General features: G+C 47.9%; 2 protein-coding genes across 9 annotated transcripts in view; both read left to right on the top strand.

Moving 5' to 3' along the window:
* Window positions 1-33: 33 nt before the first annotated feature.
* Window positions 34-20,075, top strand: Hsdl1 (hydroxysteroid dehydrogenase like 1). Of its 4 annotated transcripts, none has more exons than XM_074055564.1 (6): window positions 34-130; window positions 7,382-7,439; window positions 8,439-8,664; window positions 9,228-9,673; window positions 9,860-10,087; window positions 19,521-20,073. In XM_074055564.1, the coding sequence occupies exons 3-6, from the start codon at window positions 8,445-8,447 to the stop codon at window positions 19,689-19,691; spliced, it is 1,065 nt and encodes a 354-aa protein (XP_073911665.1). In that variant the 5' UTR covers window positions 34-130; window positions 7,382-7,439; window positions 8,439-8,444; the 3' UTR covers window positions 19,692-20,073. The 4 variants fall into 4 exon arrangements, with proteins under 4 accessions (XP_073911665.1, XP_073911666.1, XP_073911664.1 ...); XM_074055563.1 differs by lacking the exon at window positions 34-130 and adding an exon at window positions 583-6,862 and having other exon boundaries at window positions 19,521-20,074; XM_020168387.2 differs by lacking the exons at window positions 34-130; window positions 19,521-20,073 and adding exons at window positions 3,891-6,862; window positions 13,402-14,783.
* Window positions 20,076-20,946: 871 nt separating this feature from the next.
* The window catches only part of Mbtps1 (membrane bound transcription factor peptidase, site 1), a 48,361-nt gene continuing 45,163 nt past the window's right edge, over window positions 20,947-24,144 (top strand). For 2 of the 5 annotated variants that reach the window (XM_074055566.1, XM_074055569.1), the window contains exon 1: window positions 20,947-21,106. The gene's annotated coding sequence lies outside the window, so the exon portion shown is untranslated. Of the gene's footprint in view, window positions 21,107-21,522; window positions 21,689-22,090; window positions 22,277-24,144 lie in introns of all 5 variants that reach the window. The other 3 variants (XM_074055567.1, XM_074055568.1, XM_020168385.2) reach the window with 3 other exon arrangements.

Genomic DNA, 24,144 nt, shown 5'->3' on the forward strand with positions numbered 1-24,144 from the left:
GGAGGGCTTTGGCAGAGCTCCGCCTCCGGTGCGTGCGCGGGTCACGTGGGGAGCCCCCAGCGGCGGAGAAGGGGGAGGCGGTGGAGCGGGTCTGACTGGACGGTTCCGGAGACTGAGCCGCTCGCTGCAGGTACAACGGCCCGCGCGTCCTGCCCGATCGTCCACTTTCCGGGCGCTCCCCTCGCGGCCACCCGGCCCGGTCCCCTCCTTTCTGCGCCTCAGCCACGCCCCCCGGGACCCCGGCCCCTTGCGCCGCGGGCCCCGCCGCACTCCCGAGCCCCGAACTCTTGGTTCCGCCCTCCCGCCGGCCCCCCCCCCACTTCGCGTTCTCGCCCCGCGGCCCGCAGACCCCAGCCCCGCTGGTCGGCCGTAACTCTTCGTTTGCAAGTGGCTTGGTTTGAGTGGGTTCTGAGGCCGCCGTGTTTTTGTGTCACACCATTCGGAATGGCAGGGCGGCTGGGCCCCGCCATGTGCGGGAGGGAGGGAAGCAAGGGAAGAAGAACTAGGCGCCCGCACCGCAGCCCGGGCGGCGACAGCGGGCCTGTGCGCGGTACCGTGGCCGGTGTTGGGGTGGGATGGGGGGCAGCCCGTGCTCTGCACCGCGGTGGAGCTCAGGCCGGCCTCTTCTCAGCTGTGGGGTCTTGGGATGTTACTTTGCCTCTGTAAGCTCCTTTTCCCGTGTGCAAACCGGGGCGGGAGGGGTGCCATTGTGGTTCCACCCCATAAGGTGGAAGACAAAGGGAATGCAAATAGACCACAGAAATAAAGCATCAATAGCAGGCGGCTGGCATCAAGCACCGAGTAGTAATACTGGCTAATGGCTGAGGTTTATTGAACAGTTACGAGCAGACACTGCTAAGTGCTTTTCATGTATTACCTCATTGAATTCTCATAGGCAGGAGATGTTATCCACATTTTTACAAAGATCGAGTCTCCCTCTCATTAAATTTTTTTTTTTTTTTTTTTTTTTGTGAGACTGGAGTTAGAACTCAGGGCTCTGCCTTTGCAGAGCAGGCAATCTACTGCTTGAGCCACACCCCCAGTCCATTTTGCTCTGGTTATTTTGGAGATGGGGTCTATAGAACTGTTTGCCTGGGCTGGCCTCGAACCTCCATCCTCCTAATGTCAGCCTACTAGTAGCTAGAATTACAGGGGTGAGCCACTGGTGCCTGGCTCCCATCCCCATTTTTACTTCACTCACAGCTCTTAAATGGGAGGCTGGATTCAAACCCGGGCGGTCTCTATTCAGTCTGGTCTTTATTACTACAGGAATATTCCAGGAGCACAGAGTTCAACAAACTGGTGTTACTTTTTGTCTTTATGGATTTGCCTCTTGTGGACATTTCGTATAAATGGGATCAATATATGTGGCCTTTTGTGTCTGGCTTCTGTCTTAGCACCATTTTTCAAGGTCCATCCATATTGTAATGTGTCAGTAACTTATTCCCTTTTTGTGGCTAAATAATAATCCATCGTCTGATGGGTTAGGCCACATTTTGTTTGGTCATCCATTGTTGGACATTTTATTTGTTTCACCTTTTGGCTATTGTGAATAAGGTCACTGTGACCATGCAGTGTAAATTTTAATGTGAGCAAAAGCTTTCTGGAATTGTGGTGTAGGTCTAGGAGTAGGATGCTGCTATTTTAATTCCTGCTGTGCAGATAAGAGACTTGGGATATTGGGTCTTGGATAAGAATCCTGGTTTCCAGTTCCCATATTGTGCTCTTTCCCCTCAACCTCACTGTTACTTTAGTCCAAATATCAAAAATTGGCAACACATTAAGTAACCTTAGCACTTGAGAGGTGAAAGCAGGAGGATCGAGAGCACAAGGTCAGCTCAGGTTATGCAGCAAGACCTTGCCTCAAAAGAGAAAAGAAAATGGCCAAAAGCAGGTAAGGAGATGCCAGGAAGTGGTGATGTAGCCGTAATAACCCATCAGAGTGCTGATCCAGAGTTTCAGGCACTTATGTTTTTTTCCCTCGAGTAAATTTGAGCTTTGAACACAAAGCACTATTTGATTCTGTTTATTAAATAAATACTGTATTCATAGCAGTATGCCAGTTACTATGGAGTGGTGTTAGAGATGCCTGAGATTCCAGCTTCACAAAGCTCCAGGAGGATTAAAGACTGAAGTCAGAAAAGCAAAACTGTAAACATTCTAGAAAATACTATGAGGAGATTTCTTCATGACTTGGGGCTTAGGTGAACTTTCTGAAATACAACATAAGGAGCGCAAGCAGCAAAGGAGAAAGATCAATACATGGAAAATGAAGACATTCATCAGAAGCCTAGAAAGACACAAGACGTACCAAGAACTTGCATCTGGAACCTGAAAAGAATTCTCATGAGAGAAAAAGAGGACAACACGGCAGAGGGGAAGATGGGAACAGGCACGTCACGGTTAGGAAGTACAATGGCACAGAACTTTGAGAAGCTTCTCAGCCCCGTTAGCTCCCAGGGAAGCGTGATGACGCCGTCCCAGCCACCCTGCTTGGCAGCACGGCTCATACACCCTCAGAATAACCCAGGTGCCCATCAGCATAAAGGACACATGAGTTGTGGGTGGGACCTCAGTGACTGTGGGATCTGCAGCACACGTTTCAGCACAGCCGTGTGAGAAGCAGGACACCAAAGACCACGGCTGGATTCCTCCGTCTGAAGCACGAGCCAGGCAGCACCACACAGCACTGTTGTGGGGTGTGCAGCTGTTCACAGAACACCCAGGACGTGATGACCTTGGAATTTGGGAGCGTGAGCCCTCAGGGGTTTCAGGGATGAAACCTGGGGCGTTCCTAGGGCCTGAGCTCTAGTTGGAGAAGCAAGACAGAGACAAGTTAATCGTTTGAGTAGAGACAGAGCAGTGCTGGGTAAGAGTCTCAGAGGTGGGAGGGAAGTTGGTCCCTGGGCTGAGGGTGCTGGTGCTTCTCAGAAGGTTCCAGATGGACAAGGAGAGCAGGAGGACTTAAGCCAGCCTTGGAAGGACAGACAGGATTTGAGCACCAGGCGTGGGGAAGAGTCAATGAAATACCAAGAGCCCCAGAGCTTTTGCAAGAGGGACCACAGCCTCTCAGGCTGAAGACGGTGAGGAGGACCCAAGCCCCCTTCCATCCAAGGCCAAAGGAATTTCTGAGGAGTCTTCCTGGTTCCTGAATACATTGATGGCTGTGCCTTACAGGACAGTGCAGGAATTTCACTTTGTCTCTTTACTGGCCCACCTGCTTTCCCTCCCTTTATTTTTATTTCTTGCCCTAACAGATTACCACAAAAGCAGTGACTTGAAAAAAGACAAGTTTATTACCAGGGTTTTAGAGGTCAGAAGGCTAAAACCCATCTCACTGGACTAACATCAAGGTGCCCAGCAGGTCTGGTTCCTTCTGGAGGCTCTGGGGGAGAACACTTCCTTTGTCGCATCTAGAAGCGCCTGTGGTCCCGGGTTGGTGGCCTCACCTCTGTCCTCAGCCCTGCAGAGGAGCACTGTCAAGTCAAATGCTGTCTGAGCTCTGCTCTGTGTTCCCTCACCTTCTCCATCTTTGATCTCTCTGCCCCTCTAGGATAATTCCCCACCTCAGGGTCCTTTATTGCACCTACAAAGGTGCCATGTTTATGTGGTGGAGATCAGGATACGGCCATTTTTGGAGAACACCGTTCAGCTGACCGTGTGATCTGTCATTTGCTGGTGCTCTGACTGCCTTTTAGTCCCCCTTCATACTTAACTTTTCACTTTTGTACTTGGAATGCTTCCTTTAGTTTTTTTTTCTCTTGGGACTGGGGTTTGAACTCAGGACCTCATACTTGCCAGGCATGCACTCCACTACTTTTGAGCCATTCTGCCTGCGTGTGTGTGTGTGTGTGTGTGTGTGTGTGTGTGTGTGTCTGTGTGTTTGCCCAAACTGGCCTTGTGTGTGTGTGTGTGTGTGTGTGTGTGTGTGTGTGTGTGTGTTTGCCCAAACTGGCCTTGAACTGCAATCCTGATCTCTGCCTCCCAAGCAGCTAGGATTACAGGTTGAGCTGCAGCTCCCAGCTTCCTTTAGGTTTTTAATGAACGTGCCCAGTGGAAGTAGATAATGTCTCAAAGATAAAGAATTACCTTCTTTCCCTAGTTTTCAGACAGTTCTGATTTTGTTTTGTTCACTGATACTTTAATGTTCTGTAGAGACAAGAAAGAAAAGGTTTTAAAAAAATCTTTTACCATTATTTTTTCAAAGTTTGTAAGTAGTATAATTGAAAATAAAATGGCACACCTTTAAGGCACGCCATGATTTGAGTAGGTGTACATTGTTGATGATCACCAGGCTCAGTTAGTTAACACAGCTGCTACCTTCCATAGTTACCATCTGTGTGTGTCTGTTGAGAGAAAACTATAGTCAGGTGTACAGCACTGACTAGTCACGCTGTATGTTAGGCCCCAGAACGCATTCATCTTATAACGGAGAGTCTGTACCCTTTGCCCAGATTCTCCCAGTTTCCCCACCCCTAACCTCTCACAATCTCCATTATAACAACCTTGAACAGGGGTTAGGACTTTACAGGGTTTTCATGTTGCTTTTCAAATAATGAGTTTCTCTAAGTGATAGACATAGTCCGTTTGGGCTACTATAACAAAATACCATCATCTGGGAGGCCCATACTCAGCAAGCACTTCTCACACTTCTGGAGCCTGGGAATTCAAGGTGCTGGCCTGGTGTCTGGTGAGAGGGGGTATTCTAGGATGGTGCCTCCTGGGCTTGTCTTCACACTAGGCAGAGTCCCAGTGACCTAGTCACTTCCCAAAGGCCCTGCCTCCTGAACCCCTCATCTGGAGGGTTAGGGTCCTACATACGATTTTGGGGGGAGGACATGACTGTGAAGACCATAGCAGAGACTACTGTTGTCTACAATAGCGAGTCATTGTAGCCTGGTGTCTGCGTGTTTGGCAGCTGTGGACTTAACTGTGTCTGGAAGGAATTGAATGGCTTTGGGGAAAGCACTGGTCTCCTCTCATCTGAAAAGTGTTATTTTCCATTGAGTGCAGAACGATGGGGAAGAATTGGAAGGCTGGAGTGAGCTGCTCATTTCCTCTTGTTTTTCTTTCTCGGGGTCTGAGTGGATGGGGAAGATGCCTGCAGAGTGGTGGGCGCTGTAGAGTCTGTGCTCTCAGTGCACCCTCAGCCCCCTGCTCCGGACTATGCCCTCGCCTCCTCACCTGTCACCTTCCAAAGCCAGCCCTGTGGGCCCCTTCCTTTTGTGCCCTGTGAGGAAGTCCACGCACTTGCCTTTCACTGCCCACTCTCCCAGCCCCTTGACCTGCTGTGCACACCTACGCTGTAAGCGCATGGACTTTGGCTGCTCTGAGCAGTCAGACCTGCCACAATGCCACACCTTTCTTGGGGATTCTGGCCTCACAGCCCTCTGCTCTCTGCCTAGGGGTCTTACTCCTGCCTCCTGATCCTCCCCGCTTCAGCAGTACCCCTGCTGCCTTTTGTTGGCTCTTGGCACACGGTTTAGCTTCTGTGAGACCTGTGTACTCAGGATGGTGGTAAATCCTGTTTTAGTCCTCATGGTGTCCTCTGTCCGGGACACTTTGTCATCTCATGGACTGTTCGGGTGGTTTGGTTTTCCATGTAGACTTTCCTCCGAGACCTTCCACAGAGCAGTGATCACGCAGACTTAGGCTTTTTGGTTGCATTGCTCATTATTCATAAACAAGGTGGTGTTGGAATTGGTCAGTCCTCTGTGGGTTTGGTGGGTGTGAGTCAGATCTCTCCATCTTGAACTGCCTCTGAGGAATGATAGAATTGTCCTTCTGTACACCAGGCTGAGCTGCAGACCTTAACAACATCAGCCCTCTGATTCTCTGATTTAAAAACAAGGACCGCAGTGATAACAAATGTGTAGGATATTGTAGGTGGGGGGGCTGCCCTGCTAGCATTACATCATGGTGACAGGTTGGTGAAGGATCTCCAGTGGGGAGAGTGGATGACTGGCCATGGTGGGTCTGAGGCCCCTGAAGCCACTTTTCTTCAGCTCCCCTCTGGTATGTACGCCTGTTCTGGACCCTGAGCAGGAGGCTCCGGGCAGGTTCAACACTCTTTTTCCTTTCTGTTAAGGGTCTAAAGAACTTGTGGGTGGTGCGGTCCCAAGTTGGGGAAAACGATGGCTGTTGGCATGTGCGACTGGACAGGAAGAGATTCAGCCAGACTGCAGCCTGAGACTCGTGTCCTTTCACTCAGCAAACACCGCTAGTCTCGTTGGTGCCAGGGCCTGCAGGAGATGCTGAAGGGACAGGGGTGTAAGAGTGGTCTCTGCCTGGTAGAGCACAGCCTACTGGGTGGCAGAGAAGGGCCTGGGCGGAGGTATAAAACCAGATAACCCTACTGCAATGTGTGGGGAAGGTGGGGGACGTCAGGTATGGAGGTGCCTTTTCCTCCTGCTTAGAGCTGCCACCCACTCACGGTGTGGGGTTCCCCAAATACTGTGGCATTGCACTTTCTCCACTCCCACCAGGGTGTTAGATCAGGGTGGATACCTGGGCTCAGGCATTGGCATAGAAATGCCAAGGCTGCTGCGGCAGTGAGCAAGTTCCAGTGGATGCTGCAGGGGATGAAGGAGGAGGCAGATGGCATGGAGAGACGTGATGGGGGCAGCCGTGTGCCCTGCCCAAGACACCAGCTGGCTGCCTGGGTTCCGTTCCCCTAGGGCCCTGAGTGTTGTATATTGCCATCTTTTTCCAAGCTAATGGGCTTTTGTTCCGTTTGATAATCCATTCCTGAGAAGGAAGGTGCAAGAAAGGAGAGCCCTCTTTCATCAAGCCAGAAAGCCTGATGGACGGTCCCCAGCACACCCTGATGCCTTCATTCTGAGAGGAGGATGTCTTGCGCTCAGTAAATACTGCTGCCTACTCACGGCATGAGAAATTTTGTGCTTTAGTTTTTTTTCTTTTGTGCTTTCTTAAGTTTTGAAAACTTTATTTATTTATTTATTTATTTTGTAGTACTGGAAGTTAGAACCGAGGGCCTTGTGCTTGCTAGGCAGGCGCTCCACCACTTGGGCCATGAGCCCAGCCTTTTTTGTGGTGGTTATTTTTGGGTCTGACTTTATGCCTGGGCCTGCCTGGACCTCTGTGATCCTCCTAATTAAGCTTCCCCAAATGGCTGTGATGACAGGTGTGCACCACTGCCCCCAGCCGTGGTTGAGATGGGGTCTTGCAAACTTTTTGTCCAGGCTGGCCTTTAACCATGATCCTCCTGACCTCTGCCTCCAGGTAGCTAGGATTACAGGCATGAGCCACCAGCTCCTGGCTAAGTTTTGAAAACTTTAATCTTAGTTTTATATAAAGTGTTCCCAGCTAAGCTACGAGGAAAGAGGGAAGGAATTTGTTTCTTGTTGGTTTTTGTTCACAGCTTGGCCTTACGAGGACAGAGCCGAGTAGGGCTGAAGGCCCAGGACCTGCAGGAGAAGGTAAGAGGAGACCAAGGGTGGGCAAAATCTAGAGCAGGTGAGGTCTGACTTTTGCTACAGATTTATTTCCAGACATTCAAATTCTTGAGGAAATTGAGCTTGAGGGGCAGATGTTCTCTACACAGCTTCAGTGTGGGGCACCAGAGACAGATGTGACCGCCTTTGCTCTGGAGCTTCATATACACGACTTACATGGCGGTTTGCCCACAGTGTGTTTTGACTACAGCCCGTACATCTGGACATGTGGCCTGTAGGTTTTTATTGAAAACATGGTTTTAATCCTAGAGGTACACCTCCCTGTTACTAGAACAGGCTTTCTGCTCCAAGTGTCTAGGTGTTTTTTACCTTCCTTCCTTCCTCTCTCCTCCCTTCCTTCCACTTCATATGCCTTTTGTCACAACATGGTGTCACATGCTCCATTTCATTAGTGAATTTGTTTCATTTTTTTCTCTGCAAACCTTGGTAAACTCAGATTCCCTCTTAAATTTGTGTTAAAGTTTGTGAAAGCTCAGTTTAAGCTTGGGATGGATTGTAAGCTCCTTGAGGCCAAGGCCATGCCCCCACACTACCAGTCTTTTCCACTGAATCCACAGGGGTAGAGGCTTCTGAACTTGCTGATCACGGGTAACTAGAGAGGTGAGCATACCTCCTGGCTCTCCTGTGCTTAGAAGTCTGTGCCTCATTATATTGGAGTAGGAGCTTTCTCAGGACAAAAGCATTTTGTGTTTTCCCCTATCTACAGTGTGCAGAGCTATGTCAGAATTTAGGAGGAATTGGGTAACCCTTGGTAGTTCTAGTGACTAGTTTTCTTGGAAGAAAAGACTTTATTAGCCAAAGGGGTGAAATAATGAGATCGTAAGTTGACTGGATGCAGGTACTGCCTGCTTTTGGGAAGTTGCTGTTGTTTGAATGCAGAATTGTCAAGATCTGATGTCCTCACCTCTTTTTTCATTCAGACAATGTGCGTGATTCTTTATCTCTCATTTCCTGTCGCTGCAGGTTGCCATGGCTGCTGTTGACAGCTTCTACCTCTTGTACAGGGAGATTGCCCGGTCTTGCAACTGCTATATGGAAGCTCTGGCTTTGGTAGGAGCCTGGTATACAGCCAGGAAAAGCATCACCGTCATCTGTGACTTCTACAGTCTGATCCGGCTGCACTTCATTCCGCGCCTGGGGAGCAGGGCAGACCTGATCAAGCAGTATGGCAGATGGGCCGTCGTCAGTGGTAAGGGATTTAACAGCAAATAGACTTTTCTGTCTGGTTGTATTTTAAGCCATAAGCTCTAATCAGAGAGCTGTTAAACTTGATGCAGTGTCTTCAAGGGAACATGCTGATAAAAAAATATCTTATGTCTCCTGTTAACAATTATCTTCACATATTCTTACTTCCCTCATCTTAGGGAGAACTTGTCTCTTGATTTGCATCTTCCTCTTCTTCCCTCTCCTACTCTCAGGCCTGCTCAAATTGTCACCACTTTCAGAAACACTTCACCTATTTTGAATTTCACTTTAGACTGTGTCCCAGAAGAGCACCTTCTGGTGCCCATACAAGCCAGATGGGAGTTTGGAAACAAACTCCTCCTGTCTCTCTCTGCAGCATGGCAAAGGAAAACGGTGCCGAGGGAGTCTGGCATGTGTCGTTCACAGCACTGGCTGGGCTAATGGATCCTAGGGTGCACTTTATTTTTAGTGTGCATTTTTCTCTGACTGAACCTGGTGTGGGTAGTTCAGGTTTATCTTGATGGCCCCCAAGAGAAACCTGCTCATGTTTCTTGGCTCGCATTGCAGGTGCAACAGATGGGATTGGAAAAGCCTATGCAGAAGAGCTAGCGAGCCAAGGCCTCAACATCACCCTTATCAGTCGCAATGAAGAGAAGCTGCAGATGGTTGCCAGACACATCGCAGACACCTACAAAGTGGAGACCGATGTCATAGTCGCTGACTTCAGCCAAGGCCGTGAGATCTACGCTCCAATTCGAGAAGCCCTGAGAGACAAGGAAATTGGCATCTTGGTCAACAACGTGGGCGTGTTTTATCCCCACCCTCAGTATTTCACCCAGCTCTCCGAGGACAAGCTCTGGGACATTGTGAATGTGAACATTGCCGCTGCTAGTTTGATGGTCCACATAGTGCTGCCAGGGATGGTGGAGAGGAAGAAAGGCGCCATCGTCACCATCTCCTCTGGCTCCTGCTGCAAGCCCACTCCCCAGCTGGCTGCTTTTTCTGCTTCCAAGGTTAGCCTTTCCTCTGCATAACAAAACCCCAGTGCAGTAGAACGTTTACACAGTCAGTAGGTCCAGTGTGTTGAGCTCTTTGTCAGCAGCTGTGTTTTTTCCAGAAATGGTAACAGGCAAGTCTTTTCCTCCTGCGTTCTGTTTCAGGTTCCCCCAAGTTAAAAGTCTCCTCCCCTGTTTTACCAGGCTTACTTAGACCACTTCAGCAGGGCATTGCAGTATGAGTATGCATCTAAGGGGATCTTCGTGCAGAGTCTGATCCCGTTCTACGTGGCTACTAACATGACGGCACCCAGCAGCTTTCTGCACAGATGCCCGTGGCTGGTGCCTTCGCCAAGAGTCTACGCACACCATGCCGTGTCTACCCTGGGGATTTCGAAAAGGACCACAGGCTACTGGTCCCACTCTATTCAGGTAGCAGTGTGCTTTTGGGTGTCGTAACTGGGTAATTGCATTCTGAGCTCTCTGTGAGATGCATAGGAGTCTGATTGAGGCCTAACATGGGAAGGTGAGGATTGTGAGGCCAGATTCCCAAACCTCACGTTCTTGATGATTTCCATTAAGACACTGAATTCTCTTTTGTGCAATTACAGCATTAAGGAGTTTCAGAAGTTCTTCTGTGGCACCTAAAAGATGAAATATGCCACTTCAGTATAAGTAGGTGTCGGGAATATAAAAATGCTGAACGTTCATGTGGGGAATTTCAAAGTAAGGAGCCTAATAGTGGTTGAAGGGGTAACACTGAGCAGTTTAATAAAATATTAAATAAGCTCAATAAACCACAAAACAGGTGTTTATTTTATGTAAACATTATATAAAATAATACCTCAGTATATTTTTGGACCTAGTTATTCAAGAAGCATAGAAGTTTTTTTAAGTTTGTTGTTCAGACATGACAGATTTGAGTCTGTTAGGAGGATTTGAACTTTGTTAAATATTTAAAATCATGATTTTAAGTATTAGGGAGAGAACTCACTATTTGTGTTTCTTTTTCTGGCATAGAGAATAGGTGTGCCCTTGTTTATAAATTTTTTCTTTAAAACCTGGGGTTTTTTAAATTATGAAACAAAGTTGTGTGTAAGGATTATTAGATTTACAACTATACAATAAACATAAGTAAATCAACCGTTGATTTTTACTATGATCAAAAAGCTTAAAGATTTCTTTAATGAGAAGCAGTTCATCTAAGTGGTTGTTTCCAAGTCCTTAGTTACATAAGAAAAGCAGAGAAACCTAAGGAGTAGTTCCAGGATCCACTGGCCTGGAAGTTCTCTTAGAAATGAAGACATAGTGAAGACCGGCTGAAATGCCTTAGATATCTACACTTAAGGACACTGGTGTTGTGTCACAGTTAGACTGAGTTCTCATTGGTGAGCTTTTTCCCAGAGTATTCTGCCAGGAATTTATGTGAAGCTAATTTAATTTCTAGAGTAGTTTTTTATATAGAGCTGTTAAAACTTTCCATTTTTCTTCTATTTCTTTTTTATTGTACTCAAATTATTTCCAACATTATCAGTTTTTTTTGCAACAAAGATTTGATTCATCAGTCACTGATTTGACCAAAATATGTTTCTCTGGTAGCTTTTGCTACTGTATCTTCTGTGACTTGTCGTTAGTAGTTATTGTTTCTTCTGAATGCAATTTGCTTAGGTCACAAATACATACATTTAATCAAGATTTCAATCCTCTGTCAGTCTTTTTTTTTTTTTTCCTGGTGTGACTGGGGTTTGAACTCAGGGCTTCATGCTTGCAAAGTAGGCGCTCTTATCACTTCAGTCACACCTCCAGTTCATTATACTCTGGTTGTTTTGGAGATGGGGGTCTCTTAAACTATTTGCCTGGGTTGGCCTTGAACCATGATCCTCCAGATCAGCCTTCCAGGTAGCTAGAATTACAGGCATGAGCCGTCGGTGCCTGGCTCTCTGTCAATCTTTAGTCTGTAAGAAAAAAATGTGATATACCAAACAAGCGGATGAAGTTTCATTTTGTGCTGTTTATTCCAGCTCATCTTCTACACTGTGAATCAAATAATGATATTTTGTATAGATTAGTTGATGAGAGGGGGAAGTCAGTAGTGGATGTGTACATTCAGCTTGTTGCAAATCTGCACTAGCCATGAAAACTGCATCAGCATTACTTTCCCAGCTGGAGATGTGGTGCCTTGTGGGTTGAAGGGTGGAAGGAAAGGTTTGTAGCTGGCAGAATCAATGGCGCTATGGCTGACAGGAGAGAGAGGAGGAGACTGGGTGTGGTGAGAACTGGTAGGAGCTGTGCACTTGCTGGCATTGAAGGTCCTGGGAAGTATTTCAGACAAGTGGAGGTGGCAGCTGCACAGATGGAGCTCAGGTGAGAAATCTGCAGAGACAGGCTTGAAGTCAGCAGCATGTGACTGCCTGTCAGCAGTGGGGTGGGCGACACCCAAGAGAGCACATAGGGAAAAGAAAGGAGAGTGTGGTGAGAGACTCAGGTCTGCAGCTCTGCAGGGAGAGGTGGAGGAAGGAGGTCTAGCAGAGGTGGGGGTGGGAAGGAGGAAGCCAGGAGGGGATTATCAGCAATACAGTCCTTTTTCACCTTGGGTTCCACTCTAGCTGGGAAGGGTCTTTCCCTGATACTCGGCCTGTAGCTCTTCTCCTTAGGCCCTCAATCCCTGCTCATTTCATCCAGTCCTAACCTCATCAAGAGCCACCTGCCTCCATCTCCAGGGAGGAAGGGCATCTGCATTTTCAGTGCCAGTTCAGGTTTCCAGTGGGCTGAATGTGAACATGGACCATGGTCTCTCTCCTCAAGTCAGGTCCCCTGTCTTCTTTAGCAGTGTCACTCCAGGACTACCCCACTTTAGGAGCTGCTGTTGGCTTTTGCCGGTGGGGAACACTGATCTCTTAAACCCATGCAGAGTGGTCAGGTTCCCAGAAGCCCCTCCCCCAACCACCTCCACTTCCTTCTTGCTTCAGTCTGGGGACATGCCCAGCACAAAGAGTGTGGCATTCTTTCCCCATACCTGCTGTCCTCTTAGGGGGTCAGTGTGTCAGCCCTTTTAGCTCATATGTCCATACCTGGAGGATCCTGTTTGCCTTTCTGGAATGCCCAGAATGGCTGCGACTGAGTCCTCTGCAGCCCCTTGGGGTAAAGCACCCCTTGATGCTGAAACAGATGGGAATGAAAACAGGCTTCTTGGTGCTGAGCCCTTCCCCACTAAATAACCCTGAAACTTGCAAGAACATCACCGGGAGGTGGTGCCTGTGATCTCACCTGTCTCAGGTGCCCATGTTTTGCTGTGACCCACTTAGGAGGTCCCTTGAGGGGCCACTGTAGGATTCCTATGATCTCTTAGGATTTAGAGTGCTTTGCTTTAGAGCACAGGCTTCCAGAAGGAGTGACCAGGCCTTTCCCTACAAAGGCCTAACTTTGTGTGCACCTGTTTATTTCAGCTGACTTTCATTTCTCTAGTGACTTTAATTCTTAACTGTCATGTCACATTAAATAAGATGGAGTTGATTACTATATGCAGGTGTGTCCAGCCTCATTACCGAGAAGGGGTAGGTGCTGCTTCTGATCATGTGTCTGTTCCCCAGAGAATCTTGGGTGCTCAGTTCAGAAATGCTGGGGGCACTCTCCTTTGCTGACTTAGTGTGGTTGTCTTTTCTTGGGTAAATCATGTGCTGATCTGTGCACTTCATCAGTGTTGGTTTTGAATTCTAACTTTACATCCTTCTCTCTCTCTTGTTTAGTTTCTTTTTGCACAGTACATGCCTGAATGGCTCTGGGTGTGGGGAGCAAACCTGCTCAACCGCTCCCTACGTAAAGAGGCCTTATCCCGCATAGCCTGAGCCGGGATCATCCAGGAGAAGTTTGCCAACTCAAAGTAACCTGCAGTATTCTGGCCCTTGGAGACACACATTTAATTTACCTTATGTGTTTTCATTTATTACTGATTGTCTAGCACACTGTTGATTCATCATTTGCAAGGCAGACTTTCAGAGAGTGCTGTGAAAAATCCTTCAAGGGCCACAGCGGTGGCACAGAGCAAACGGGATCAAGAGCCACGGTGAATGAACTGATGGGAGAGACCGCAGTGCGGTGCTTTTTGTTCCATGATGTTCAACAGTTGTGTGATTTACGTCCTTCTAGGAGCCACAGCAATCTAACACAATATGATTTGGCAGCTCTTCTAACTTCTGGTGTTGCTTTTTTAAGGAAAATTACCTGTTACCTTTTTTTTTTTTTTTTTGCGATACTGGGGCTTGAACTCAGGGCCTTCACCTTGAGCAACTCCACCAGCCCTATTTTTGGAAGGGTTTTTCAAGATAGGGTCTTGCAGAACTATTTGCCTGGGCTGGCTTAGAACTGCAATCCTCCTGATCTCTGCCTCCCGAGTAGCTGGGGTTACAAGCATGAGCCACCAGCACCCGGCCCTATTTTCTTTTTATAGATGCCTACAGTATTGGTTTTCCAAGGTTCATCAGGAGGACTATTGACAAGTAGTGTTTTGTAATCGACAGTGCTGGTGGTGTTAGTGGTAGAAGTCTGTGCTATGCTGCGCAGCTCCAGTTGGTGGACTGTCTGTGTGCAAGTGCTGCTCTTCCATGTGTTCCTAGAGAACTGTGTGCACTGTGTGCGCTGTGTGTCCATGCAGCTTTATGGCTACGCTGTATAAAAGAGACTTCTCGTCGAGGTGATGTAATGTGGAAACTTATAAGGTATTAAAAATCTAAGTTATTCCTTTTTGTACTATAAACAAACCTACTCAATCTTGTGTTGTAGGTTTGCCATGTGTAATGCTGCTTACTCTCTGATGGTTTTGTTTTTCCACACTGTGAAGGAATTCATTCCTAGATTTGGATCTGTTTGGGTAATCCTCAGTCACCTTCTGGTTTACAAAATAATTATTGCGGACAAGTAGTGATTTCTCAGTATGATCCATTTTATAACTGAACTTTACTTTAGAGCTTGTCATATCTGTTTTTCATACACTTTTCTATGTAATATTATTCCATTCCAGTAGCATCATTGATATAAACATCACGTATTTATGAAAATAGTGGTTAAAGTATGGCCACGTTGTGCTTGTGATTGATGTGATGTCCCTGTTGAAGTAAAAAGTTAGCTCATTTTTGGTCCGGGTATTGACTTTATGTGTTGGATGGGGAATACTTTTCTTTTATTGGTGTGAAGATAATTGTGCACAGCTCCCCATAATATAGGTTAGCACTGAAACCTGCTATGAAATGTTTAATTAAAATCTTATAAAGCCAACTATTTTTAAGGGCCACAGACTTCATGCTTTGGAAACTATAATCCTCTGTGCAAACATGCCAACATGTGTGGATTTAGAATTCAGCACTTGATGTGATGACACCAGTGCAGGAGCTGGGAAGTGGGTTGAAATATGGACCATATGGGGTTGTTTTAGGTGATAGTCCATTGAAGCTGGTCTAACCACACTTCTACGTTAAACCACACTTTTGCCCGTGATGTTGCCTCTAGCATTTCCAGCTGTACCTGGGACTCAGAATTCAGGGGTTAAGTTCTAAAGTTCTTCCACTCCTAAAGCATGTCTTCAAAGTGTGAGATGCAAAAGACCACACACTTGGCGATACTGTGAACCACGAAGGCTTCTGTAGAGACAGAGTCCTCTGGCTACATCGATGTGGACATGGATGAGTGTCTAATGAGCAGCAGCAACTTTATGTAAAAGCAGCATCAAGCCAGGCATACTGCCTCACCTGTCATCCCAGTACTCAGGAGGCTGAGGCAGAGGATCATGAGTTCCAGACCAGCCAGGACCACATAGTAAGACGCTGCTACAAACAGCAGCGTACAACAGCAGAAGCCCATTGTTGATAGTTACTTGTAAGGTTCTGTGGTGCAGTGCCCATACTGACCACTCAGTTGCAGAGTCCTTGCTACGTGATGAGAATGAGTAGATATCCCTCGTCAGTGGTGGTTGCAAGTCCTGTCCTGGGCAGCACCTAGCCAAGTAGGCTCCTTGCTGCAGAGTGGTGCATAGCTGTCCATAGCATAAGAAACATCAAGACAGGAAGTTTTTTTAGGTTTTCTAGCTGTCATACAATACTTTCTTCTCCCAAAGCTCATTTGAATTTGAGAGTTAGTTGGACCATGGTGGATGGAATTTTCTTGTTAAGAATGTGGAAAATCTGAACCTTTGAAACTTAACCTGCAAATTGAAAATGTAACAATAAAAGCATTGCTGTTTCCTTTGGAAGAGGTTTTGCTGCATGTTTGTAAGCTGGTTGTTTGGCAGAAGATTCTTTTTTCTTTGTAGAAATGATGGCCAAAAATTAACCCGTGATTGCCTGTGGTTTTGTAACATCAGAAGCTGCTGAGTGGCATCCTGATCTCAGCTCCTAGTGGCTGCCTAGGGTGATTTCTTTTTCTTAAGACAGGTTCTCACTACCTCAGCCTCCCAAGTACTGGGATTACAGGTTTGTACCACTATGCCCAACAGGAAGGTAGGTTTGATCAGTGAACTTGGGAGTGTGGAGATAGTGGGTGATTTGCCATGAGCCATATCAGTCAAGTGGTAGGGGTGAGAGCTAGACTGTAATGGGTTCAAGAAAGTAGGAAGAAAGAAGGGGAGAGGGCAAATAGAGTGTTATGGTTGGCTAGGAAGTCTTTCCCCAAAATGTTCACACATTGAAGATGTGGTCCCTGATGCAAGCAGTGTTCTGAGGTGGGGCTTCTGGCTCATGAGGGCTCTTACTTCATGAATGGATTCACTCATCGATGGGTTTGTAATTTGATGGCGTTGTTAGGAGGTGGTGGAAACAGTAGAGGTGGACCTGGTTGGAGGAAGGAGGTCACTGGGAGGTGTGGGGGGGGTGTGTGTGGATATCTCTGCTTCCTGGCTGCCATGAGGTGAGTAGCTCCACTCCACCACAGCCTCTGCCATGATGTACCGCTTTACCACAGGCCCAGAAAAACTGAACCATCCTGCCATGGGCCAAAAGCTCTGAAACTGAGCCAAGTGAATGCTTCCTCCCTTAAGTCATTTTCTCTGGTACTTTGTCACAGTGGTAAAGAGTCTGATTAACACAATAGAGACAGCTTTGAGGCATTTGTTGTTTTTTGTTTTTTCCTACCTCAGTTATATAAAATCTTGTCACATTTGGAACTGTAGGATTAACGGTGTGTCTTTGTGGACCGTCTGCATTCTCCAAAACCAATTCCAATCTATTTATGACTGTCTCAGAACAGACAGCCCATGACTTAGGACTCATGGTGGCTCCAGGCGCAGTGTTTTCTTTACAATGGTGAGAAAGGTATATGCATTGAAAAGAAGCTATATTTTGAATTTTGATCTTTTCCCAGGCAAGTGATATGTGGTCTTACATGCTCAGTGCTGGGCAGCAACAGTGAGCCACACACATGATCACGTGATTTCCATGTTGGCGCCCCAGGGTATCAGTGTGGGATCAGTTCCAGGACCAACCCTCTGTGGATGCTGAAGTCTGATTATAAGACAGCATATTATTTGCATAGATCCTACACACGTCCTTCCATATGCTTTAGGTTACTTATGCCTAACACTGTATGTTAGGTATCTGCTGTGTTAACAGTTGTTATGCCGCATTGATTAGGAAAGAACGACAAGTCTGTACATGTTCAATATAGATACGATTTTCCTCCTAAATATTTTCAATCACAGATTAGTTGAGAAGGTGGATATGGGATCCACAGATATGCAGGGCTTACTGCTCTACCCCTTGAGCCACATCCCCCAGCCCTAAGAGTCATGGAAAGTTTTAAGAAGGTTTGGATGAGCACTCCCAGTGAGGTAGGACCTGGTGCCCTCTTGGTGTGTACTACAGGCTGCCTCTGGTTCAGCACCCAGCTGATACCTGAGGCTGCACATGTCCACTTGCTGGACTGGAAACCTGGGATGCAGGTGGGAGCCACGGCCTCCTCTTGCTCCCCCACCTTTGCTGTGAGTACTCGGTGGCAGTGACACTGTGTGGCTGCCGCAGCACAGCACCTCATCTGTCCTCCAAGCTACTGGTTCCTCTCTTCATTGGAACCAGCAGGGGCTTCTCCTTGCCCTTAGTGAGGACTGAGAGCTGCTGGCTACTGGGGTTCAGGTTGCTGAGAGCTACTGAAAGCCTCGGGGATCAGTGAGCAGGTGTGAGGAGAGGGCAGGGAGGCAGCAGGAGCAAAGCTCTGGTCCTGGAGCAGTCCCTTCATGGTCAGCAGGCAGCAGGTCCTGATGGTGGGTCAGGATTGGTGGGCGTGAGAATGCTGTCCAAGCTGGGCTCCTAGGAAAGAGGTCTCCAAAGGTGCTCACTGACGGTATACAGGGCGTGCCTGCGGGCCACAGGTCTGCCTCAAAGCAGGCCTTTCTGATCCAGTACCTCTGGAGCAAGGTAGGTAGAATCTCTCCAAGGGTCTCCTCTGCAGACTGTCATGTTTGACCTCTGTGGTTAAATCCCTCCAGATACTCATTCAGCAAGAGTTTGCCCAGGTCGAGGTCCTAGTGAAGAACTTGGTTTCATGCAGGTGTTGTCAAGTGAGGATGACCTGCACAACTGGTAATGGGTCTGAGACTCTGCTTTCCTCCTCTTGTATGGCTTTCAGAAAAGCCCTGGAAGCCTGCGTCACTGTGGGTGAGGCCACAGTGAATGCTGTCTCCATGGCGTCCTCTGGTGCAAACTGAGCAGTGACTTAGGCTCAGTCTTGCCCTGTGCACCGCTTTAGAGTCTGTGCTGAGATTTTGAAGCTCATGGTTGAAACTGCCCTTGCCCAAAAGCAGCTGTGCAGCTCCACTAGGACCTCTGGATCTTTTGTGCTATGGAGTGGGCTGCCAGGACCTGTGAGCTGCAACTTGCGACCCTGACATTTCCTGGTCTGCTGATGCCTGCGCTGATTCCATCGGTTGTTAGTCTTTAAAACAATGCCAGTTTCAATAAAGCTTTACCTTCCTCTGGAATTGCACATGCTTTATTCAGTACGTGCATCATGAGCGTAGGAAGTTATTTTAGGACAGGGAGTAGACCAAGATCCTTTAGGCCTCAGCCCTTCTTGGTTATCTCTGAGTGACTTCTCTGTTCCAACCCAGCCCCCTTCAATTCATTCTCAGAACTGGAGACATATCCTCTTCCCTGCTTTGGAGTTTAACTGTCACATGACAGGGATGTTGTGCCCCAGTTCCAAACATTCTAGCTATACTCACTAGGATGGTGGCTGTAGGGGAGTGTTAAAAGAATACTGCCGAGACTAGTTTACCCCAAGTTAGAGCCGAGGGCCTGACTCAAATGATACAGGGCCTTCTTAGCAAGCATAAGGCCCTGAGTTCAAACCCCAGTACCATGAAAAAACCAAACCTCAGCAGAATGACCCAGTCAAGGTTAAGATCAAAGGCATTGCATGGTGGCAGAATGAAGCACTTTGAAGATTTGAAAATGCAGAAAGTCAGTTTTCTGAACATTCATAAAGTCATATGAACTCTTGAGTCCGAAAAGGACTTGAGAACCCAGTACACTCATGTACTGAATCCTACATGAGCCAAGCACTACCTGTGTGTTTCATTGAACCCTCACCTGTGAGGAAGGTATTAGTATGCCTGCTTTTTGGATGAGGAAGCTGAGGTGAAAAAAAAATTTGTTAAAAATGACAAACTAGCTGCCCAAGGTGGGATATGACATTTTGTGACTCTGTATTACCCACTACACTAAATCAGTCTGGTTAACTCATGTTAAAAGGAACATGAAGTGCTGTGATCATAGCAGACACTTAGAAACTGAGCCCACAGGTTAACTAAAAGCAGGAGAAAACTCTGACATCCCTGCCTCCATCTCACACCCGTCTCCTTTGCCTGTGTGTATCTCTTCTGCAGTCATCTTGGATTCCAGGAAGGACAGGACAGATTGATAACACTTATGACAAGGGACTGAAACTAACCCAAGGAATGGAAGATCCTCACAAAACAGATCACTCCCTAACCAGGAAGCTGCCTCCTGAAGCAGAAGAATCATCTCTTGGGAACCAGATTGCTCCCCTCAAGTGATGACAGTGATAACTTCTCCAGAACCCCTTGCAGAACCAGAACAAAGATAAAAATCCACCAGGTCACACTTTGCCTGGAACTGGGACTGCTTAATTGTGCTGCTTGCCGTTCTTCCTCTACAATCCTAAAGCTCATGTCTGTCCCCCAAAGATGGGTTGAAATGCTTCGGCTGCTGTATCAAATTTCCTTTTTTCTGACCTCATCAAATCTCTTTTTTTCTGACCTCACCACTACTCATGTCTGACATATTTGACCTAGTGCCCGGACCTGACACATTGGAGCCTTCGAAGTTGGGCCCCTGGCCCAGGACTCTGGTTACTCACTTTCTTGCATATTGGTGGCATTCAGCATTACTAAGGTACAGTGGAAATTAAAAAAAAAAAATCTACGAGGGTTTTATCTCACCAGGGAGCACACCACTGCCCACTAGCATTACTTCAGCATGCCTGCAGCCTCTTAGTTGTGCCCAGGAGCAAGTGTGGGCCAGTTCAACATGTAGACTGAAAACAACCCTTCATCCTGGTAAATGACCCAGTTTTTTTTTTTTTTTCTGGGGGGGGGGGTGTGGGTCAAGCAAACTTTTCACACTGATCTTTGCTTTTTCAAAAAGGAAAACATTTGGCGTTACAAAAATCCTGTCTCTGAAGGCTCGGACGCTCCTGGCAACAGGTGTGCGCAGGTCTATGCAGAGATTTCTCAATCAAGCCAAGGCCATGAGGGGTTGCAGAGGTCGCACAGATGAGACTTGGCGGGGTTGGGGGAGTCTGGGTGGAAGTCAGGGCCATTTCAATCACCTGCCCACACCTCGGCTGCTGCATCGGTGAGAGATGTCCAGAGGAGATGCGGGAGGGCGGGAAGTGGGGGTGCCATTAGGAGGTGTGGGGAACCTGAGCTGCGCTAGTTGGGGGGAGTAAGGACTGTGCACTTGCTTGGATGTGGACACCTACAAGAAGAGCTTTTGCTGGAGTAAGGGGGAGCTTTTCGCTAGATGGGCCTTTCTTAGGTCTGCGTTCTTTTCCCTTGGCCCTTTTTGTGGCACAAAGCCCAGCGCACCCCAAGCCGAATACTGCAATGACTTGCTTTCACCAACTCAGGCCAATCCGGGCGAGTGAGCCCCGCCCCCTGCGTCGTACCGCGACCCGGCGCTGCAAACATCGCGAGACCTCCGTCCATCCTCCCAGCGCGCGCCCGCGGCTCAGGGCCTCTGGAGCGCGCACGCAGGCCTCGGGCGCGCGGGGCACGCCGGGCACGCCGGGCTGTCGGGCTGACGCTCCGGGCCGTGGGCCTCCCCAGCTGGTGTGACGCGGTCTCGCGAGAGTTGCGAGTAAACAGCCCCGAATGGAGAGCCGAGGCGTGTTCGCGGCGGAGGCGCCGTTACCCGGGGCCCGCCGTCCCCAAGCCTGAGGGGACCGCAGGTACGTCAGCCGCCCGCGCCCGCCCCCTGCCGCCCTGCCCCCGCTAGCCGGCCGCGCGCGAGGTCCCAGGTCCCCCGGGCGGCCCCGCACTGCGGCGAGACGTGCCGGGCGGATACCGCCTCCGCCCGCCAGCCGGGCCCCGGCCTCCCCGCGGCTGCAGGCGGTTGGGTAGCTTGTGTCTGACGTTCGTCGTTTCTTCCTTGCGAAGTAAACTTTATTAACGAGGCGAAATAATGTGCCCGGCCCCGGCCCCGGCCCCGGCCCCGGCCCCGGCCCCGCGCCTCCAGCCGGCCGCTCCGGGCCGGTCCGGTTGGGTCGGCGTCGCCGGCTGCACGCGGCGCTGCGGTTCCTCCGAGGCAGTTTTAGCAGCCGGCGGCAGGCGGACAGCTGAGAGCCAGAGGCCTTTAACCCCGCAGGTTCCAAAGATCCGGAGCGGCTGGCCTGTCGACATCCTCTTTATTAAGGCCTGTACCCCCCGCTGTAGGTAGAGCGTCTCGGCCGTGGAAATGAGGTTGAACACGCGTTAGGTTGTGAGTGACACTAGCTGAATCCGGGTGACCCGCCCTCGGGGGAACTGCGCTGGTAAGCCTGACTTCGGGGGTCTCACTTTGCGTATGTATGAAAAGGTGGGGCTTAGGGAAGAGCGATTCTTCCCCTCCCCTCTATTTTTTTTTTTTTAATCTGCAAAACCTGTTTTTTTAAAAAAGTACTTTTAATGTAAGCGCTTCTTTTAGTTATCTGCTCGTTGGCGGTACTGGGGTTTGACCTCAGGGCCCGGCGCTTCCTAGGCAGCCACTCTGCCACTTGCGGCACACCCCCACCCTTCATTTTGATACTACTACATGCCATCAGTTCACCAGCGTTCATTGGTCAGCACCACGATCCAGTTGTAGGTCATTCCCGTCACCCCCAGGACCTCCGGGACCCATTGCCGTCAGCACCCATTTCCAGCCTGTCAGCTACTCATCTACTTTGTCTTCCTAGATTTGCCTTTTCGGAATATGTCATTCCTTTTTGTGGCTAAATGACATCTCATTCGTCTTATGGACAGCACACGTTCTGTCATGAAGGACACTTAGTAAAATTTTACAGCTCCAGTATGTGGTACACATGACAGCAGAACCATTTTTGGGGTGAGAGCTGACGCCTGAGCCCTGCCCCTGCCTTCAGGTATCTACTGCATTCCCCAAACATTCTTCATAATCCAGAGTACTTGTTGCTGTCTAAAACGGTAAATTCTAGTACAGTGCTGACAGAGCACTCGGAATGGGGGGGGGAGGAGCTCTTTTCTAGTCAAGGGTTTTATCATCATCCCTTTCAACTCAGTGTTCTTTGATTCTGTTTTCTGTCTGTTGGAGGGTAGTTCTTGGGCTGCTGCCTTTTTATTTGTGTGGCAGCAACAGCATCACAAATAACTAGAGTAACAAACTCCATTGGCTGAAGGTAAAGGTAACACTGCACATCTCTTATTAGTGCTTTTAGTGGGTTCTCTTCAGAAGATTTGTAAGTTGCCTCTGCCCTGGGAGGGAGCTGTATTTTATTAGCAACACTTAGCCACTCCACCCTTGGGCGATCTGAAGTACTAAGAACAGGAAGTTAGCCCTTCTGTTTGGTAGCTGAGTGGGATAGAGGGTTGAAGACAGTGTGGTCTCTTGCTGTGTTTTGCTTGATGCAGGTTAAGGAGGTGATAAAAACAAGTGGATTTCTCTTTCCTCATGGACCAGTCAGTCTTGACATGTTGCAGAAATCCATTAACTAGATATATTAATCTTGACAGCTTCTTTGCTTAAAGAAATGAATTTAAAGTAAAACAAGGAAGGTAGCAAGTTTGGAGCTCTCTCATGTGGTTGGAGTGAATGCCAAACTGACCAAAGAGAAAACTGTTAGAAGCCAAGAGCAAATATGGGAAGGATGTGTGACAATGGCATAAATAATACGTTGTACAAAGTGACATTTAGACAAAAGGCTCTCTATTGACACATTGGTCTACAGGATATTTTTAAATACAAGACTAAATTGGACATGGTAATGCACACCTGTAATCCTGTTATTCCAGTTGGTGAGCTAGAGGCCAGCCTCAGCTGCATAGTGAGACCCTTGTCTCAACCAAAAAAGAAAGGGCTAGTTATGGAGGTCATACCTGTAATCCCAGTTACTTGGGAGGTGGAGACCGAGGATTATGAAATAAGGCCATCCTGGGGACAAAGTTAGCAATACCCTATCTCAGCAAGTTACCTGGGGGTGGTGGTACATGCCTGTCATCCCAGGTACATGGCAGGTATAGGAGGATCACAGTACAGGGCTGGCCCTGCACAAAAATGAAAAATAATTCATAAAAGGGGTGGGTGTGTGGCTGAAGTGGTACAGCCTAGCAAGATTGAGGTCCTGAGTTTAAACCTCAGTACCTCCCCCAAAAAACAACCCCCCCCCAAAAAAAGATTTAAAAAACTCTCAAGACTGATGGACAGAATGTGCCAGAAGAAGTGGTTCCATCAGACATAAGTATACACCTTTATTTTTAAGACAGTGTGTACTGGCATTGCTTAATTGTTAGCTTGATAAACAGTGGTACTATAGCCAAGTATGCAGTTAGTTAGGGAAGTGGTAGTTTTCCAGCCAACTTTAATTAAACTAGCTAGAACCCTTTTGTGGTTTAAACAATTCGTCTTCTCTGGAGTTATTTCAGTAAACTAGTTTATTAAAAAGCAAGGTATAGCTGCACAATTAGATGATTATCATGTGATACAAGTCATTTCCTCTTACCTGAATTATGTATTAAAATTATTTTCAAAGAAATAATTTCAAGTGTATTTAAGTTATACCTAGAAGTATAATCTTTGTGATGTTCTTTTATTATGCAAATTGTAAGTAGAGGAATCTCAGCTGTAAGGGAGGTCATTCCTTTGCCTAAGTAATGTACTTCCTCTCTCTCCCTTTTACACACGGATCTCATGGCATCTTATTCCTGGTACATAGGATTTGAACTGTCACATTTGTTTTTTTGGTCAAACCTGTATTAGAGGTGGGGTCATGCTCAT

This window comes from Castor canadensis, chromosome 15, assembly GCF_047511655.1.
Source record: "Castor canadensis chromosome 15, mCasCan1.hap1v2, whole genome shotgun sequence".
Classification (NCBI taxonomy): domain Eukaryota; kingdom Metazoa; phylum Chordata; class Mammalia; order Rodentia; family Castoridae; genus Castor; species Castor canadensis.

Excerpts from the sequence above, each read along its gene's own strand:
- Hsdl1 (XM_074055563.1), top strand. Across the intron at positions 7,440-8,438 it reads CCCAGGACCTGCAGGAGAAG|GTTGCCATGGCTGCTGTTGA; the intron begins GTAAGAGGAGAC and ends CTGTCGCTGCAG. Across the intron at positions 8,665-9,227 it reads CAGATGGGCCGTCGTCAGTG|GTGCAACAGATGGGATTGGA; the intron begins GTAAGGGATTTA and ends CTCGCATTGCAG.